The sequence below is a fragment of the Pundamilia nyererei genome, unplaced genomic scaffold, assembly GCF_000239375.1.
Source record: "Pundamilia nyererei isolate P.nyererei 1_Seehausen unplaced genomic scaffold, PunNye1.0 scaffold00069, whole genome shotgun sequence".
Classification (NCBI taxonomy): Eukaryota; Metazoa; Chordata; class Actinopteri; order Cichliformes; family Cichlidae; genus Pundamilia; species Pundamilia nyererei.
The window spans coordinates 9391-29193 of NW_005187470.1; the positions used below are offsets into that span (position 1 = coordinate 9391).

Sequence of the window (19803 nt, forward strand, 5' to 3'; positions counted from 1 at the left end):
CACAGCCACTCTGCTTTTTGTTCATGTTTTTAAAATTTCACAGTCAGGCATAATCTGACTTTTTGATTCCAACACTGAAACACTTAAATGTGTAAATGCAACTATAACAATAATAATAATAATAATAAGAAGAAGAAGAATAGGTAATATCTAGTTACTAGAGTAAACTCTATCATAATGTAAGTCAGTGTAAGATTGATTTTATTAAAGAATGTAACTAATGATGGAATTTAAAATTCCATTGCTATATCTAACATGAAAGAAGAATAATTTAACCCGGAGGTTTTGGATGACTGCATTTTTTTCTGTTTCCTGTTTGTTTTTGACCTTACAGAGGTCTGTAAAGAGAACACTATACTGCACTCATAATTAGCCAACTGTTCAAAAGAACTGCACTATTTTACCACACTATGCAGCAATTTCAACTCACAAATGCCCAACTATTGCTCTTTCAGCAGCAATGCTATAAAGGCTATACAGCGTGTTTATGATAGAAGAAAAAAAAAAAAAAAAAAAAAAAAAAGAGGTGGTAATCCCAAATATCTGCTTTTCCTGAAAGGCATGTCACAGAGTGTCTGAGCGTGTTGTTATTAGAATAAAAGTGGGTGTGATGGCTGGTATTCATTACTTTAAGTGCTGTGCTGTGTAACATTCATCGAAAAGTGAGGTGTTCTGCAAAAAGAAAAGAGATCAAAGTCACTTTTCATATGAAAAGTTTAAGTGAATGCACTTAGATATTAGTGGTTTGAATGCACTTAACTGTAGGTGGACATTGTTTTAGGCCTTGACTACGCCAGACTTTCAACAGGTACATATTGCATTCGCTAAGTAAATATTGTTCATGGGCCAAACTGCACACTGATTGTTTTTATCTAAAAAACAAAAAACAAAAAAAAAAAACAGCAACTAGAAATAACTGACCTTCACCGTATGGAGATTTAAATTCATACATTTTGCCACTGAAACCTTGGATATGTACACAATTTGCAGGTGCACTGTATCTCTCTGAGTACAGCGAACTCTTCTCTTTAATTACACCAGAGTGTAATAATTTCAGTGCACTATAAATGAAGTTGTTCTACGTTCTATATACAGGCAACACATTTTAAACTGTAAGATATTAGAGTGCACTGGAGAGAATACGGCAACTTTATAAACAAGCACAAAGAGTTAACATAAAAATGCCTCTGTTGTTGGTTATGTTTACAGTTATTTTATATGCATATTTTACTTGTTCACTTGTATAGACAAAAGGCAGCTTTGCTTTGTTCAGACTGCACGGTTAAATTATTTTTTCCCATATTAAAACCTTTTGACTTCTCCTGCAAACGAACGATTCCTAGAGGGACCCCTTCAATACACATGTTAAATCAACTGCGCGGTTCTAACACAGGAAGTCAGAGACTGAAACAAAAAGAAAAAAAAAAAAAAGAAGAAGAAAGGGAAGACTGGCTTCAAGTCTCTTCCGACTACAGCTGATAGTTAGCTGCTTTTACGTGAAGGCACTTCCTGGTAAAGCTTTCCACAGAGTAGCACCTGGGACTGTTTAGAAGTAACCAGTAGAAGCCCTTTATTGGAAGGAGCCTGGGGTCCGAGCTGGGTGACGCGCGTCGCGGTCACAGCAGAGTGAAACCTAAGATATACTGCAGGAGTTTGTTCCGATTTTCCTGAGGTAGAAAGGTGCTGCTTAGCTCCAGAGTTGTCACCTTGTTTTCTCTCCTCTCCTTTAGGACCTGGAGAATAAACAGAAAACAGGAGGTTTAGCTGGATGACTCTGCACATCACCCAAATACACACATAAAAATGCACACATGCTTACCCCGAGCTCCTTGAAAGTCCTCACGGTGTTCTTAACCAGATAATGAGTTGCACTTTCACCTGAATGAAAAGAGAAGTGCTTGAAATACATAAAACAGAGACAGGATCTTACTTTTAAAATTTTTCACTAGCTAAATCCTTCTTTAATCTGATAGTAATTTCTTATTTTTCATGTGAATACTACTTATACTTTTGGACTTTATTCCCAGCACCTAAAAAAAAAATCATGACTGGAAAAACCATTTTCTCATTTTTAGCAATTTTCTCAATTCCAAGTGCGATGTAACACTAGAGAAGTTTTAAATTATTTTTTAAATACATTGTGCAGTATGTGGGCGATATTAGGATATTACCATAACCAGCCACTCCTCTTTCTGTGCGTGTGAGCAGGTATCTGAAGAGCCTCTGGGTGTAGTCGGACTCGACCATGGGCTGGCTCAGACTGTGGACGAAGATCGCAGCCCCGCTGTAGGCCTCCAGCACCGGGCTGAGCAGCCGCTGAAGGAAGACAAAGAACTCCTGGTGCTCTGCAGAAACACTCACCTGAAAGACAACACAAACAGACCAAAAGTCAAATAAAGTCATTTTTGATGGTGAACAGTGGATGTTTGGATGTGAATGCTGTGGCGATTGTGTTGGCTGCAAAATTCCAAATGGTCTAAGTATACCTTAAGGTAGCGATCTCTCTGCTCCTCTCCAAAATCGCTGTCCTCATCCTCTTCGTCACTTCTCCAGGAAAGGGGCTCAGCAAACTTTTTGGGCCACGGCTCATCTGTGGGGCTTGGGCTCAGTTCCTCCTGGTCCTCCTGACGCACAAAAACAGATCAGAGGATCTGAAAGTTTCATTACCCAATAGCAACTATCGCTAAGAGTCCTTCCCAAAACATTCAACTTCTGACATTAACCGCCATGATCTGTTATTTTTGTCCAGCGGCTGATGGCCTGTAAACTCACCTCTGCCACATAAAGAACTCCATACTGGATCAGCCTGGTTACAGTGTCATGGAAAACCTGGTAAATAGTCTGGCAAGGCTGTGGGACAGACAGGAGAGATGTAGACACGCTAAAACATGAAACCACATAGGAGTTGAAAATGTAATTTTATAAACAACTACTTGTCAACAAACTTGTTCCATCATTACTAGTGTAAACTAATATGCAAACATTGTAAATAATCTTCATTTAGAGCCTAGGATTAATTATCTTGTCACAATTGCACAAAACAATGTCTGGCATATATAAAAGGACTCTGATTGTAAACATGTCCACTGCTGAAGAAATGAGGCAGTGGACACGAGGTGGATGACAGCAGTAGTCATAATATCATAGACGCGTATGTAAAATGTGCGCAGACATTTGGAGTGATAAAGATGGAATATGCAGGACTTACTGGTGCTACAGCCACCTCATTGATAAGGAAGTGGGAGAGACCAGCGGCCTTGCGGATGAGTCTCTCTTGACTTAGAAGATGACTACTGGGATTGCCAGGCTGGCGAGCAGACTCTGATTCCATGACCAGCTCTCGCTGCAGCGACAGGACACTACAGGCTGGAGAGGTACAGGAAAACCTGTGTGTTTAGGACTGCTGAACTTAGATCTACTGTCAATTGTTTACCTTCAAACAGCAATTTAAACTAACTATTTTTAAAAAAATGTATTATTCAAACTTACATGTTCAGTATATTTTTCTTAAATAATAACCACAATGATGAACCAAAACAGCACATAATACTGTTGGCATAACTTACCAATGATTGCATCAGAAATGAATACATGGAAAAGGCCGTTGCTGTAGAAGTTGAGCTCAAAAAGCGCAGGTACAGTTTGACTAGGTGCGATGGTAAACTCTCCATTGCGATTAGAACTGCTGGTCACATTGAGGCAGTTCCCCAGGAGGTGGAGAGCACGCATGACCACGTCCTCTGAGTTCCCCGAAAAGCCCAAGTCAAAGTCTCGTGACAGGATCTCCTCCTTCATGTTGAAGAAGTCTTCCACTAGCTTGGACAACACCACCCCCTGACACAAAAACAACAACAGCAGGAAAAAACAACAACAACAACATCAGAAACTTAAAAAAAAAAAAGTATATTGGTGAATTTTAATAAGCCCACTTCAAAATAATAAAAGTCAAGAAACAAAGAAAAAAACTACAAAAGGGCTTTTGGGGTTGTATGCAGCACTGAGCAGTTGTCATGACATTAGTGTGTCTGTAGAGGGCAGAGTCTCACAATTAATGCAAGAGGCGATGAAAGAGAATGCAGGAAGAAATACGATTTTCTAACAGTGTTATCTATTCCTATATTTATGACTTAAGTGTCATGCCCAGGAAGGTGCATACCTGCTAAACGGAAGAGGAACAAGGGGAAAAAAAACAAACATACCAGACGGGGTAATAATAGCAGGATTTTAAAAAATGTGAGCTGGTGTATCTGGCAGTGACAGAACACGAGGAGAGAGGAGGCAACAGCTACACATACCTGTCTGTGTCTATACAGCAGTAGACAGGCCACAATGTGGGTCGACATGATTGCTGACGATTTATTGGCCGCTATGAGGAGGAGATACAAAAGGGTATAATAAGCAACACACAACAGAAAGAGAACAAAAAAAGCAGAAGTACTTGTAATTCATTGAGACACCCTTAAAGCAAGACTACAGTGCTGTAAGCCCCAAACTAAGCTGTGTTCAGTTCCTTTTTATATGTGTATATATGTATAGCATCCAATCATAGCAGATATCAAGTCAGGAAAGTTTACAGAGTATTACAGAGACGATTCAACCTTGAGCGTGATTAAGTGTGGACAAAAAAAAAAAAAAAAAAGTCTTAACATAAAGAAGCCTCAGACAGAACCCAACTCAAGGTGGGTGGCTGTCTGATTTAATAGGCTGGGGAGAAAGGATGTAAAAAAGCTATATACCTGTGTTTTGTTATATATCATTTTAATTAATTCATCAGAGTTTGACTTACTACAAATAAAATATTAAATAGGCCTAAAAGAGCTGATTATATTGATAGCACTCAAAGGCAGAAAGAAAGAGTATGTGAGGGAGTGTGTAAAGACAAGGGTTACTACAGATCACCTAAAGTAGTAATCAAGCATAGAGGTGCAGGACATTTATGAACAGCTAAGCTGGTACTGCATTCTTCCCCCTCCCCTGTGCTTCCATCCTCCCCTTCACCTTATTGGCTAAAAACAACATGCCATCCAGCTGGTGGTTCTGTGATAGGCTGTTGGTTTAAAAAAAAAAAAAAAGCTAGTGTAGGAGAATGCAGCTGAATGAGCTGGGGAGAACCGGTTTCTGGAGTGCTATCCCAGGGCAAAACACCCCGAGTGATGTAAAGCGGATGGACTGATGCTGTGCTGTATTTCATGAGTGCTGCCTTTGTGAGCAGGTGCACCTTTAGCACAGGATGAAAAGAAGACTTATGTGCTTATTTAAGGGACCGGTGCTTACTGAAGACTTTAAATTATGATTCCTAGTCATCGTGCATGTAGTAAACCCACCATCTGCGGGTTGTGATTTTCTTACTAAAGAGAACGTGCTTGGCCAGGTTGTTGATAAGCTGTCGTCTAGAGATGTCCTCGGGCAGCTCTCTGTTCACCTGCTCTTCCTCCTGTCCATCAAACAGCTGAGCATCAGGCCTGGAAGGATAATAACAACAAGCCAATGTGTTTTTTACTGTGTCACACACAGTATGTATAATTTAAGATGGCAGTTGTCATGTCCAAACACACACCAGCTCATCTTTCACTCCTATTTTTGGGAGCTTGCAGTGTAACCCCCAATAATGTTAGAATATAATAATATTGGGTACTGTAAAATGTAATACACATTAGAATATACAACCACTACACGGGGATACAGTATTTAAAACCCAAATAAACATAGACGAATAAATAGACAAAAGAGGAACAAAGTGGCATGAGAGTGCCCTGTGTCTGACTTCTCTACAAACAATCTGCCCCTGCTGTTAAAAAGTACTCAAGTTCAAGATCTCAAGTTAATAGCTTACCAATTATTTTTCATCATTTATCTAACGTGATCTCAGGGTGGTTATCTTACTCGTTTACTTCCTGGCTTTTGCCAAAGTCATTGCATGTCTCATCCATCCGTGCCATTAGCAAAACGTGATATGCCGCTATTTCACGCGAGTGTTGAAAAGAGTCTTCCATAATATTTGTCTCCAAAGAGTTGAGAAGGTTGTTAATCACCACTGTTGGCACAAGTTTTGAAACTGACTGTAGACCAGCTGGGCCAGACTGCAGTCATCCCAGCGACAGTGCTTTATCGCTCGTTTTTACTATGAAGAGACAGCTTTGAACTGATCTGACCCCTGCCAGGGCTAACTAACGACCCGTTCTCAAATGTCACAGAGCCTGCCATGAAGTAGCAGGAGGGAGGTATAGAGCTTGGACATGAAGATTGTCCAGGAAGGTCATGACATGTGAGACTATGGAGTGAGCGTGTGTGTATATTTGTACTAACTCTGCAGAAATAATGGTGGGCATCAAAGCATGTTCCAGAGATACAGGTGGTGGACTATGACGGCTTCTCTGGGTGTCCAAGTACTCCTATAATTGACATAAATGTGACATACGTATTCATAAATACATATTCAATATAAAAAACAAACATGGAAGATTTTCAGCTCTTTTTAGTGTGATTAATCACCTTCAGGGAGAAGGGCTGGTTGAAATCAACACGGACACAACCGTAGTTCTTCCTCAACATCCTGAACACACCACATGCTATTCCCCACCAGCTTTCGTTCTTCTTCGGCTTGCCCTAGAACAAGACAGATTTGAAAGTTACCAAAAATATAGCTATAAGGACACAGCTGAAGCAGTTTGTGTCAAAACATGCTTGGCTCTACCACCAGAAATACATACATTTTCTTCAGTCACAAATTCAAAATCCAACTAATTTATTTTTCTGTGTATTTTTCTTTTTCTGTGCATGATTAAAAAACAAAAAACAGAAACACCTTTGTTGCCACCGACGTCATCCAGACACTCACCAGCTGCTCACTATTGTAGTTTCCCTCAATAATGCGGTCATAGGAGATGCCAACTGGCACCACCAGCACGTCTCCGATGGCCCCCGTGCACATTGTGTCAACCACGATAGACAGCATGCCTGCACGTGCTGGAGATGGCTTACCACTGCGCGACCGAGTCCCCTCCAGAAAGACCTCCAAAAACTGCTGCTGCCGCAACAATTCCTCTGTGTACTACGACAATGACGAAACAGGGAAATGATCAGGTTAATACAGAAAAGGTGTGCGTCAGACAAATGAGAAAATAATACATGTAAAGGTCGCAGTATTTTTGGTGAAAATGTAATTTGCTGACGTCCCAAAGCAGGAAATTCACTTAATTACAAGCTGACAGTCAAGTAAAGTCAAGGCCATGCCAGTGCTGTAGTATGCAGGTTAAACATGAGACTCAAAGTGTAGGAAATCGGGTGCATGCTGAGGTAGCTTTGCTGTATAATGATATCCTCCTGAGTACAGTGTGTACACAGCTGTCTTAGCTATGCAGACACTTTTGAGAATAGAAGCTTTGTCCTGAAATAAACTCCAGGCCGTGGCATTCAAAGTAAGCCGGGACGTCTAGGTTCAGTTTTCATGGGAGCAACTGGAGTTAGAGCATGTGACCTTTTTCTACAGCTTGCCTGTGAAAGCTAATTCCATTCTGGCAAGTGACACATGCGTGCCAGATTAAAATCTCACTTTTTAGCAAATTAAATTACTTTGACCACTTTCAATCATTACAGCTGCAACTTGTGCACTCTTTGACATGTGCAATAACACTAAGTGCAATACCCTTTTCTGGCGTCGTTGTATTTTTACTCAGTTGTATACAGAATTTGTATTTTATTTTTATTCTATTGTATATTTTATTCTATTTTATTCTACTGTATATAGTATTTTATTGTGTTCTATTCTGTACAGTTGTGTACTGTATTTATTCTTATTGTATTCTAATTTTTGCTTCATAACTTTTGCACTGTCCACTTCCTGCTGTGACAAAACAAATTTCCCACGTGTGGGACTAATAAAGGTTATCTTATCTCATCTTAAGAAAAAGAGGTAAAATATGTTTTGTATAACAGGATTGAATTTCAGCTCATCATTTCTACTAGCTGCTCATGTCTTGGGCTGATAATTCTTATCTTAAGGACACAACACAAACCTATCTTACAAGCACAATACACTGTTACTTATTGCCAACCCCTTCTGAAGATACAAAGAAAATCTGCCACTCAGATCAACCCATGCAATTAAATAAACCACCTAAGTTTCCACGCTACTTTGTAGAAAACACACTGAAAATCTTCCAAGTAGTTTATGATGGCGAAACACTAACAAAAACCTATGAATCTGCAACACAAGCCTGAACATCTACTCGTCATGTGATACAGAAAAACCTATAATGACCAATACTGGGTTACAAATGGTAAATAAAAGGTTAGATGACGTATAAGCCGACCCAATATGTTTAGAGAGCAAAACTGTTGACACATGGGTCACTACAATAAAGGAAAGGAGCATATCTACCCAAACATTTAGTTTGGGCTTACAAATGACAGGACTGTAGCAGAGTCAAAATAAGTTCTTTGGAAGATATAATGCTAATTACAAAGTAAAACTGGAAACAAAGACAAGGCTTAAATAACAAAAACATTTCACTCTCTCATTATTCAATAGAAAAGAACACACAGAGCAGAAAACATGAAGAAAACCCGCTCTGCAGACTTACTGCGTGCAAAAGAGATCGGTACAAAATGTCTTTCTTTCCATCTGCAGACTCTTCCATTCTTCGTCGTATGAAGAAACCTCCAAGTTTACGGATCAGGGTGCTGAAAACAAAGAAGTTTTATAAAGTAGTTTCCAAGCTTTTCAATGGGCAGCAACAGCGAGCACAAACTCCACAGCTGTCAGCAAATACAGTTTTAATCAGTGATTTCCTCAAGATACTAATTTGGATTAAGGTGTGACTATGATGAAAAAGGAGGACAGTTTGATACCGAAGCACTTAAAATATAAAGATGACTCATCCTGACACTTCAGGGACCCATGTTGTAAATACCCATGTAGTACAAAAGGATCAGTGCTGAACCAAATGCTAGTTGAAGCAGGATAAAAAAAAAAAGATTTAACTATCGAACATATTTCCAGGGAATTCTTTATTGTTTGAGTTAAACATACACCTTATTTCCAGATCAATCTTCACACAAGGCCTCACGTTTACCTGAGGATGGGGATGCTTAAGTTGTTTCCAGCAGCGATGTGCGGGGCTTTGATGTTATGACAGAACAGAATCAACGTGATGAGCAGGTAGTCGATGTGGGATTTGTGAACTGGGAGGAAGACCATCGGCACATTTTGCTGCAAAGAAAAGAGAAATAAGCAATTTCTCCTAACACGTTTTTAAGAACTCTGTATGTGATCAATGTTGAGCACTTTTATTATCTACGAGAAATGTACAATGACAGAAAACACCTTGTAAATATTACAAGCAAGAAAATAAACACTCAGCTAAACAGCCAGTTTATTAGGTACACTTGTTCAACTGCTTGTTAACTCACAAGTCCAATCAGCCAATCCCAATAACTGCCCAGGAACTGAATGCATTTAGGTGTGTAAACACAGCCATGATGAACTGCTGAGGTTTAAACCGAGCATCAGAATGGGGAAGAAAGGTCATTTAAGTGATTTTGAACGTGGCTTGAGTGTTGCTGCCAGATGAGCTGATCTAAGTATTTCAGACACTGCTGATCTACTGGGATTTTCCTGTAAAGGAGAAAACATCCAGCAGTTCTTTGAGTAAGAATACCTTGGTGAAGTCAGAGGCCAGAGAAAAATGAGCAGACTGCTTTGAGTTGAACTGAACACTTGATTACTGCTGCAAGATTTGGATGGTAAGGTCAAAATCAGACATAAAGGTAGGGATCCATCCTGCATTGTTCGGGCTAATGGTGGTGGGGCAAATTTTCGTAGCAAACTTAAGATCCCATAGTAGAAAATGAGCATCATTTAAACACTAGAACCTAGCTCCGAGTATTGCTACTCATCATACCCATCCCTTTATTGCCGCACTGTACCCATCTTCCAGTGTGAATATCATGCCATGTAACAAAGCTTAAATGATCTCAAACTGGTTTCCTGAACATGACAGCAAGTTCACTATACTCAAATGGCCTCAACAGTCACCAGATCTCAATCAAATGAAGCACCTTTACAGAGTCGTGGAACGACAGATTTGTATCTCAGATGTGCCGCCAAAAAATCTGCAGCATGATGTTATCATGTCAACACTGTTCAAAATCTGAATCTGTGCCACAGAGAATTAAAGCAGTACTGAAGTCAAAAGGGGGTCCAACCTGGTACTAGCATGGTGTACCTAATAAAGTGGAGTGTATATTTAGTGCTAGTTTATGTATATTTACAACTATCAATCATTTACATTCATAAAGCCTCTTCAGTGGTCAGAAATAAAGGCTGCTTCGCTAGTTAATCAAGACACAGCAATCAGTGAAGAAGACTATGTACATGAAATACTGCATCAGCTTTATCGGTTTAGCCGTTACCGTTTTCAGCAATTAGAAACAAGTTTTCAATATTAATGGAAAAAACAGTCTTACTCATTTTGGGTAGCAGATTGTGCTGAGACAGTTTATCATGTGTGTCTTTGCCCCTCACCTCTGTAGCAGCTTTCTTCACCATTTCCAGCTGTCCTTTGTGGATCTGGATGCTCCAGAAGAAGCCATTAAACAGCCTCAAAAGCACCCAACCAGTTAGCCTAATCCAAAAGAAAAATTAAGATGTAGAACAGAACACAACATAGCAGGATTGCTTAAGGCATTACAATATTGTCATAAACTAAAAAGTATAAATACCTAATGAAGGCTGGGGAAATGTTAGCAACCATCTCTTGGAGGAAGGCCCTGGCTTTCTGCTTTACTTTGCTGACAGCTTTGTGCTCCTGACCAGGCTGGCTGGCTGCAGCATCCAAGTCTGTTGCTACTGTCACAATAGCATCCTCCACCCTGCAATCAACAAAAGAAGAACACAAACATAAAGCTGCCTCTTCTAACATTCAACGCATTGTCTCCATTTCTCTAATAAAATGGTTTCTTTATGTCCACCATATCACAAATTTATCTATGATTGGAAAATAAAGTTTGATGTGGGCTGAATTTCCTGTATCCTGACTTTTACCTGCTGTTGTTGAGTACGTTATCCACCATGTTCCTGGTGAACATGTCCTTGTGGACATCTCTCTCCACAACGAAAAGCACATAACTCAGTCTGCGTGCCAGCCAGCCCCGCTGTCTAGATGAGCACACACAGAAAAACGCTTGCATAAAACCACATAAACGATACATATTTACATACGAGAAGAGATTCTCAAATATACTCAGATATATGCTGTAAGCTGTGTTATAAACATGAGCCTTGCTTTTCGCACAAAAACACATAAGTTAAATATATGAATCAACATCCAGATAAGGGACAGTCAGGAATACTTGCACGACTTTTCATGGTAATATCACATTTCCAGGAACTGCAGAACAATGCATAACCTGCATAACCCAAACACACAGCTTCATCATCAACAGCTGTGTTACAGGTCAGGTTTGCTATACCTTGATGAGCTTTCATGTAACATAATACTGACTGTGTCAGGACAAAGCAAACGATGCTAACCCAACCATGCTGAGTACGGTACATCACCATCTCTGTTTCCATGCTAATAGAACTAGATATTAACTTATTTCTGTTTTTCCCCATTCGGTTTGGAGCATGGTGGCATATATCTTACTGAGTATTGTCAACAAAAGCCAGCCACTGGGTGCATGTGTCTGGTGTCCACTGACAAACACTGTAAATTATTCATCTGTCGACCTTTCCACAATTTCAGAGAGTCATCCTCTTGACTTAAATCCAGTTATTTTACACTGGTTGTTAAGAATTTCACCCTAAATCTGAACTGCATTCAATGGGACTGATTGGAGATCAGAGGACTGACAAGGCAAGTAGAGACTTTCCTGTTCTGCCAAAGCACGACGTGAAGTTTCAGTTGAAGAATGTTCCTAAAGTGGAAGGGAAGTGAAAAGCTCCGTTTACCTAGTGTGGGTCTCGTTTATGTAGATGACGTTTCGCAGACCCAGAGATGGAATACTGGGATTGAACAGTCTCTCCTGTAAGGAACAAAAAAGATAAAAAAATGAGAAAGTAACTCGAATCAGTTTTGTTTCGCGTTACTTTACAGCTTGTTATGCTTTAATTCTCGTTAAGAAAATAAATTTAACTAGAATTGAACCTTTTAACAGCTAATTTTTTATATTACTGCACTAAACTCAATAATGAGGTGTTTTAAGAATTGCTTTATGTCTAAAAAAAAACATTCCTTGAAAATGCCTTGCAACCACTTTTCAGATTTTCACCTTTATCATATAAACACAGGAAGACAACCTGAGATCCACATATCATTTAATTAGCAAATTAAATAATCAAATTAGATCTGAATAAATTATATGAATAATAATGACTTATCTAAAATTATTTTTAATTATGATTTTTTTAAGAGGACTGCTTGTTTTTTCGAACAGCCAGGATAGATCGAGTTAGCAGGAACTATTCGATTCCATGCTGGCCAATTTCTTTACAAAAGACCAGAAATCAGCAAATGAACTCAAGCCACAGTTAATTAGCCGTGATGTAATTTTACCCAGCTCTGTGGTGTACAGGAGTGACAGCAGCGCCCCACAAAGGGCCTCTTTCTGTTCAGCAGACCCTCCTTCCACGTGCTGGCGACATTACGCAGGACTGAAGGGCTGGTGCTGCGGTCCTTGAAATGCATAAAAAAAAAGATTGATCAGGAAGAAGCAAAAGCATCACATGAAAGGACCGTGTGTGCTGAGTTGATATTTATCACCTTTGATCTTGGGGGGGATGCATGGCGCTGTTCTGAATGTACAATGAAAATTACAACAACAACAAAAAGAAAACAAATTAATTGTGGCTTACCGAGTCTTCATTGGGATGTTTCCAGCGGTTACACCACTGCTCTCCATTGCTGACCTGCAGCAGCAAGCCATCTGACAGCTCCATGCTCTCTGCTGTCTCCTTCCTCTCCCTCCTGGTCACACACCACTAGCTGGCAAGCTGACAGCACACACAAATACAATACAGTTATATTTTTTTAATTTAAGTGATCAATAAATATTAGTGAGTAGCACAAAGAAAATGCACAGAGTTTAAATCTAGCTGGTGGAAAAATACAACACTCACTGCAGCAATGTATTAAGCTACAGTGGGCGACATAGCTTATATCGCCTTCACAAGCAGCCTCTGCTCAGCATTTTGACTGCATGAGCAATGATGGTGAACAACCAGATGTTAACAGCTTCCTTTCAACTTTAAAACCAAAAGTCAGCACCTCCCACATGAGGCATCGCTGTGCTATTCAGATTCAGTCAACGCTGGCATGCTCCGGTTAGACCTGATTTTCTAAGAAAAGTCGGAAGTCATACTGGAAAAACCAACAAGATGCAGCAGATAATAATGTATATTAATCACCCCAACATCTCAGACTGAATGCAGTCTGGTGGGACTAGTTAACAGAGAAGTCAAAGTTTTACTTCTTTAACTGATATGCGAGTAAGCCATTTTAAATAGCAGTGTGACCACAGATAGGGCAAAGACTTCCTCATTTTAGAAAACACAAACATTTTCAAACACCAAACAATGCACTTCTAAAGATGTTAATTAAGATCATCATCTGCCCTCAAGACACAGCTGTCGTACTCAACTCCAGCTGACAAGAACCTTAAATTAAATGCACAAACTCAGATATATGCAGCCAAACTACGCTGCTCTTTTTTTGGTTTAGCTTAATGCACACATTAAATATTTGACAATGGAAAAAAACAAATAACAGAACCAAATAAAGCCTTTACTTTGGGAAGCAGCAGGTTTATGGCACAGAAAAATTATCATTTTATCAAAGGCCCGCAGTTAGATTGAATAACAACATCAACTACTATGTACGCACTGATTTACTGGCTGAACAGTGCTATCTGACAAGTCACCAATTCACCATGATTTCTGGCAGAGGCCCATTGGCAAACAACAACAAAACAAAAGTAAAACGCCAGTATTGCCCAAGCTGACATTTTAACATGAGTATCAGCTCACGGTTACACAGCTGGAGCGTCCCTATCAGTCACTATGTAGAAATGGTCACTACACAAAATAGCAATCTAAAAATAACATAATGGGAAGCTTTTGTTTGGCATTTTAAACATAATTTGTCTAATGTGCCTCAAATGACACTTTGCTTTTGTTACACACCAGTTGTCCTGCATAACACTGGTAAGCGTCCTGAAACAAAGTCAAAATTTACACTAAACACACAATGCTGGAGGATTTTACAATGAACCAAACATAGCATAACCACTGAACCTTCCTGAAGAAACAAGGTAAGGGGATAGCTAGACATCAGTAAGGAAAGAGAGAAGATGTGAAGAGAACCCACAAAGGTAATTAAGAGAATGTCTCTGATTAGCCTGGAAATTAGTCAATTTATGAATGAATGCTTACACAGACTGTACAGTACGTGTGTCAGTTAAGGACACTGTCGGTCCATCTTTCTCTGAATAATACGTCTGACTGTCAGCAGACTGGCCTCTTCACAAAAATGTTCCTGCCTAACAAGCTTCAATGAATGAATGAACGAACATTGTGACATTGTCCTCCTGTGGTGTCGTGGTTGTAGTGGGTGATGTGCACACAGATGAGGGAAGCAGAGATTTCAAAGGGGTCAACGGCCGAGAGTACTCCAGAAAAACAAAGACCTCCAAGAATGAGGAGCTTGAGGGAATTAGATAACAAGTGAAGGTAGCCCTTACACTGCATTAAAGTTTAATGAGTACACGGATAATAACGTTCAACGTATGCAAATCCTATAAACTAATTTGAATAATTTCCATGGGATATATCTACATTAGTTTGTAGCAACTTCCACTATCTGTTATAACGTTGTTAAATATTTGATTCAATCAGTAATTTCAAAATGAAGTATCATCAAGAAATTATTAAAAAACAACACGCTGAGGCGCTACTATCGAATTACACTGGCAAAGTATGGCCTGGGCCATCTGCCACACAAACACGTTTTATTTACCTTTAGCAAAATCATGCCTGTTCATGCACACTGAAAACCACTGGGTTAATCCGGCAGACAGGCTCAGACCTGCCTTGCAATAAGCAGGTCAAACAGGAGAGGTCTCTTTGTGACAGATGGTCAGTTCAGATAACTAGCTGATCAGACAACAATAGCACCAACCAGCCATGCCCATGTCTAGCTTGGCCGCGGAAACGCGGCAGTGTTCAGTTACAGCCGACACCTCCTAGAAAGACATTATTAAAAAGTCTCCAGTTTGTGCATTTGGATGGTGTTGCGTAAAGTTATTAAAACGTGATGTGAGCAGCTTCCGTGACCGTCTGTGGCACGCTGCATGGCATGCTTCCGAGCTTCATGAGGCACATCTCATCTTACAGCTAACGCCGGTACTCACGATCGTCTCCAAGACAGGGGTGACTTTAACCTGTTCTCCACTCGATGTCTTAATCTAGTCTGAATCTTAAATGATTAGCATTAGCCCGGTTTACCTCAGTGCGGATGAGACATGGAAAAATGTCAAATCCCACACTGCCGGGGGTCGTCTCGAACTCAATGTCAGTGTAAAGTTGACCGACTATGTCGTGTTTTACTGTGAAAAACGGCTCTAAATGATAAGTAATTATCTCTCACAACCGTGTCAACAACTCCATATTAACGACACAGTTACTGTTTCTATGACAGGACAGGACCGGCGTTAGTAAGAGTTACTAATAATGCAACGATGTAGCTGTTAGCATTAGCTCTCCAGCCACGCTCGCGAGAATGGACTCTCACTTACCTTGACAACAGTGTTACGCTGAGTCATATCTAAAATGTAAGCTTATCGACAAACAGCCGGCCGCTGAGTATTTCGGTACGCTTCTTTTGTAACACACTAGCTCCACTGTCCTTGGTACACCGGACAACACAGCTCTGACACTCGGGGATGTGTGACAGGAGGGAGGACCACTTGCGGTGGTTTTGTTTTGGTACAAGCAGCGGCGCCGCTCTGCCACCAGCCAGAAGAGGGCAGCACGACGCCACTTTGACCACTTTGCGTTGCAATTTGACAACATTAAACACTTAATATAAAGGTGCGTTAGTATTTCTATTTTTTTTTTGTCCTTTTTTTATTTGATGTGGAAATGTGTCATCTTGACAAAGCTTTTTTTTTTTTAAAGCTGTTTTTAAAATGCAGTCTTTGAAACATTGGGTTAACGCGCCCTCCAGTGGGCGGATTGATACAAGCATTTTATCGGACCGTACCACTGTGCTACATCAATAGGGTTACTGTGGCTTATTTTAAGACGCAGTAAACCAAAGCCAAAAGATTAAGATTATTAATTATTTGGTATTAATTATTAGTTAATTATTTAACTATTCTGTCACTTCATAAACATTGGCTGTATTTACATTTCTATATATTACAGTCACAGTTGTCTCACCCATGGCAATGGCTATAATGGTAGTGTCACAAACATTCTATTTCCTTCGTTTCTATCAAGCTAGCAGCAGCCATGAGGTAAGCTGTATATTTGAAATTTAATTAAGCTTTTCATTTCCAAGCAGAGTGCAGGAAGTGTTAGAGATTCTTTTTATTTAAAACAGCGGGGAGAACTGTCTAGATGACTTTGAGTGAATTCGCTCATTTCTACCAGAATGCGTTGATGGCCTTTGTTGGTAAGCAAACCGTGCTAATATAGTGAGACATGTCACAACATGTTAGAAGACAGCCCGTCTACTGAGCCAGGCATCAGCTGTAAAGACTGCAGTGTTTTGACTTTTTTTCAACAAGCTGACGAATGGATTGAGTGAAATAAAACAGATTTAATAATGAAAGTCAATTATCTCGGCAAGGTAGAGGTGTTACTTGTTGTCATGTGTTTTGGTACTTGGGCTATAGTCTTCTTCTCCCAAGTGGAAAACCAACCAGTAAACAAACAAGTTTACTACACATCTAAAAGTCAGCAAATGACGTTTCAATCTTTTACAGCCTTTCATCAAAAAACACTCAAATGGAAGTTCAGTAGCTGATTTGTCCATTTATGTAACAGTTAGTTTATGACACTCGAAGAAAATAATTTAAATGATATATTGGCGTTAGGCGCTCAACTGGTCAAGGTCACACCTTCTTGTATAGGCATAAAAAATTAGGTATGAAGTAAAAATGGCTTATGAACACAATCGAGAGTGCTTTTTAATTGAATGGTGATGGGTAGGCAAAGTTTATTCCATCCTAACAAATAAGATTGTACTACAGAAACGTAGAATGTGACACATTTTTTTTCATGTATGTTTTCTGTAACTGCCAGGGTGAATTAGTAATAGAATTATAATTTCTATTACTAAATTATATCCACACTGGACTAAACTAGATTAAACTAAATCAAATAAGATAAGATAAGATAAGATAGAACTTATTAATCCCTCGGGTGGGTTTCTCTGGGAAATTCGGTATGATACGCATCTTGTTGCTGTAATATTGGGGGGTTTGTTTGTTTGTTTGTTTTTAATTTAGTTTAATAAAAACTGTTTCCAACAGTGCTTATATAATGATTTTGCTCTTCCAGCATGCTCAGGCTCCAGAAGCGCTTGGCCTCCAGTGTCTTGCGCTGTGGTAAAAAGAAAGTGTGGCTGGACCCCAACGAGACCAATGAGATTGCCAACGCAAACTCTCGTGAGTTGTTTCCTTTGTGGATTTATGTAGTAGGCTCTGGGCTCCTTAAATTTACGCTTTTATTTAAATGAATTTTATTTGGGCTACAGGCCAGCAGATACGAAAACTGGTAAAGGATGGACTGATCATCAGAAAACCTGTGACTGTTCATTCCCGCGCACGCTGCCGCAAGAACACACTGGCACGCCGCAAGGGACGTCACACGGGTTATGGTGAGTAGTTAGGTTATTGTTATCTTTCCCCAAATTTGCTTTCACTAATAATGTGGCTAATAATTGCGTATTTGGGAAAATAAAATCAAGCGGTGTGTACATGTTAAGGACTGCTTATAGAAACTGCAACTAGTGGTGGTTTCAGTATGAACTTGGAGTAAGATAAGAGTTTTATTTCAGTAATATAATTTTCTTTCCAGGTAAGAGAAAGGGCACGGCCAATGCTCGTATGCCGGAGAAGTTGTCATGGATGCGGCGCATGAGAATTCTGCGACGTCTTCTTCGTCGCTACAGGGAGTCCAAAAAAATTGACAGGCACATGTAAGAGTGAATGTCATCACTGATGTACTCACTGATCATGAATAAGGTTTTATGTCAGTTTCATTGATAGATGAGTAATGTTTTGTGTCTTCTAGGTACCACAGTCTCTACCTAAGAGCCAAGGGTAATGTCTTCAAAAACAAACGCATCCTTATGGAGCACATCCACAAATTAAAGGCTGACAAGGCTCGCAAGAAGCTCCTGGCGTACGTTTCCACTTCTTCTTTTCTTGTATTATTTCACTCCAAGCGCAGCAACATTTATACACTGAAATGAATTTGTTTCTGTCCTGCAGTGACCAAGCCGAGGCCCGGCGCACAAAGACAAGAGAAGCCCGCAAACGCAGAGAAGAGCGTCTCCAGGCCAAGAAAGAAGAGATCATCAAGAACTTATCAAAGGAGGAGGAAACTACAAAAAAGTGAATCTAAAATGTATTAAAATCTTGTGAGGATCAGCTTTTGGTTGTGAATAAATGTGGATAAGAGAAAATATCATCAGTAATGTTCTTGCCTTGATATTAAAAATGATTTGACATGAAAAGAGTACTTTGGAAAATATTTCATTTTGATTATGATTTATATATACCTGAATAAACAGAGGTGAGAGAAGCCCTTTTCTTCTTTTAACATGGCCATATATATATATTGTAATATGGCTATGAAAAGACAGCAAACTATGCTTCTGAGGTAATGTTCTGAACACTACAAAAGGTGGCAGCAGAGTGCCAAATACATCTACGTGTATGTCTACTCATTTTAGCCAGAGGAAATTAAACTAGAAAGAGAACTGGTAAAAAAAAAAGTCATTTTCAATCAGCAACGTGATCACAAAGCACAGTATTCCTCACTGGTATTAATAAAAATGGTAGATAAGCAACTTGGTAACAACAAACAAAGATCTTCCACTTTTTCCACATATAGCTTACAGTTGAATTTGTGTTCATTCAGCAAAAGCACTGCAAGCATTTGTGCATTTTTAGGAAGGTAGAGGTAGCAACAATTTAGCTGCTGTTAAATTACACATTTTATAAGGGAACATTTATAAATAGTAACTTCCTTGATGAGGCAAACGTTCTCAAGTCATATTCATCCTTAGAGTATGGGCATCTGAAGCTTGGGTTGGATGCCATGCAGACTCTGCTGATAGTGAGGAGCAGTGTTACGTAACAGGAAGCTCTCACCATACTGGATTTTTCTGAAGATGGCCTGTAAGGAATGTGTTCACATTAACTGGCTGTAATTCTATAACAAAATCTATTAACTTTGTAAAGCAACTCATGCATTATTAAATGCTCAATGGTCTGCTCCGTAAAAGCTTCTTATTTTAAATTATTTTCCTGCTTCGTTTTTCCTGAAAGCAGGCACCAAAGTAGCAGAAGCTCAGACAACCACCGTTAGCCCCATTAAACCTGTGCTACTGACACTCCAGACATCCACTTATTTCTTGCTTGAGCCTTGAAGGATTTCATTTTTCATGCATGCAGAAGAAGGTGTGACTGAAGTGTACAGATGCATCCTGTGGTAACTGGGACAGACAGGCTGCTGCTGTGCTGTGCAAGTGTGTGTGCATGAGAGAAAGGGGAGTTTTTACTATCCAAAGC

At 39.7% G+C, this 19803-nt stretch overlaps 2 protein-coding genes across 3 annotated transcripts; one reads left to right on the top strand and one right to left on the bottom strand.

The window, feature by feature from the left end:
- Window positions 1-1545: 1545 nt before the first annotated feature.
- Window positions 1546-16081, bottom strand: gpam (glycerol-3-phosphate acyltransferase, mitochondrial). 2 transcript variants are annotated; one of them, XM_005736337.1, is made up of 21 exons: window positions 15793-16081; window positions 12857-12994; window positions 12558-12677; window positions 11954-12027; window positions 11045-11158; window positions 10723-10872; window positions 10526-10625; window positions 9075-9211; window positions 8583-8682; window positions 6839-7051; window positions 6493-6606; window positions 6307-6392; window positions 5350-5462; window positions 4296-4366; window positions 3567-3834; window positions 3209-3366; window positions 2773-2850; window positions 2487-2624; window positions 2172-2361; window positions 1820-1878; window positions 1546-1733 (listed from the first exon to the last, which is right to left on the bottom strand). In XM_005736337.1, exons 2-21 carry the CDS (start codon window positions 12938-12940, stop codon window positions 1617-1619), a joined length of 2484 nt encoding a protein of 827 aa, XP_005736394.1. In that variant the 5' UTR covers window positions 12941-12994; window positions 15793-16081; the 3' UTR covers window positions 1546-1616. The 2 variants fall into 2 exon arrangements, with proteins under 2 accessions (XP_005736394.1, XP_005736395.1); XM_005736338.1 differs by lacking the exon at window positions 15793-16081 and adding an exon at window positions 15409-15776.
- Window positions 16082-16436: 355 nt separating this feature from the next.
- LOC102198446 (60S ribosomal protein L19) lies at window positions 16437-18743 on the top strand. Its single transcript, XM_005736339.1, has 6 exons — window positions 16437-16515; window positions 17564-17670; window positions 17760-17882; window positions 18083-18203; window positions 18299-18409; window positions 18499-18743. The coding sequence occupies exons 1-6, from the start codon at window positions 16511-16513 to the stop codon at window positions 18623-18625; spliced, it is 594 nt and encodes a 197-aa protein (XP_005736396.1). The 5' UTR covers window positions 16437-16510; the 3' UTR covers window positions 18626-18743.
- Window positions 18744-19803: the final 1060 nt, after the last annotated feature.

What these genes read in the sequence shown, in the direction of transcription:
- gpam (XM_005736337.1), bottom strand. Translation starts at nt 12,940, where the DNA reads ATGGAGCTGTCAGATGGCTTGCTGCTGCAGGTCAGCAATGGAGAGCAG. An exon ending in AACGTACTCAACAACAGCAG is followed by an intron (nt 10,873 to 11,044) that starts GTAAAAGTCAGG and finishes TGTTGATTGCAG; the next exon opens with GGTGGAGGATGCTATTGTGA. An exon ending in ACCGATCTCTTTTGCACGCA is followed by an intron (nt 7,052 to 8,582) that starts GTAAGTCTGCAG and finishes TCATTGTCGTAG; the next exon opens with TACACAGAGGAATTGTTGCG.
- LOC102198446 (XM_005736339.1), top strand. An exon ending in AAAAAAATTGACAGGCACAT is followed by an intron (nt 18,204 to 18,298) that starts GTAAGAGTGAAT and finishes TGTGTCTTCTAG; the next exon opens with GTACCACAGTCTCTACCTAA. An exon ending in GCTCGCAAGAAGCTCCTGGC is followed by an intron (nt 18,410 to 18,498) that starts GTACGTTTCCAC and finishes TCTGTCCTGCAG; the next exon opens with TGACCAAGCCGAGGCCCGGC.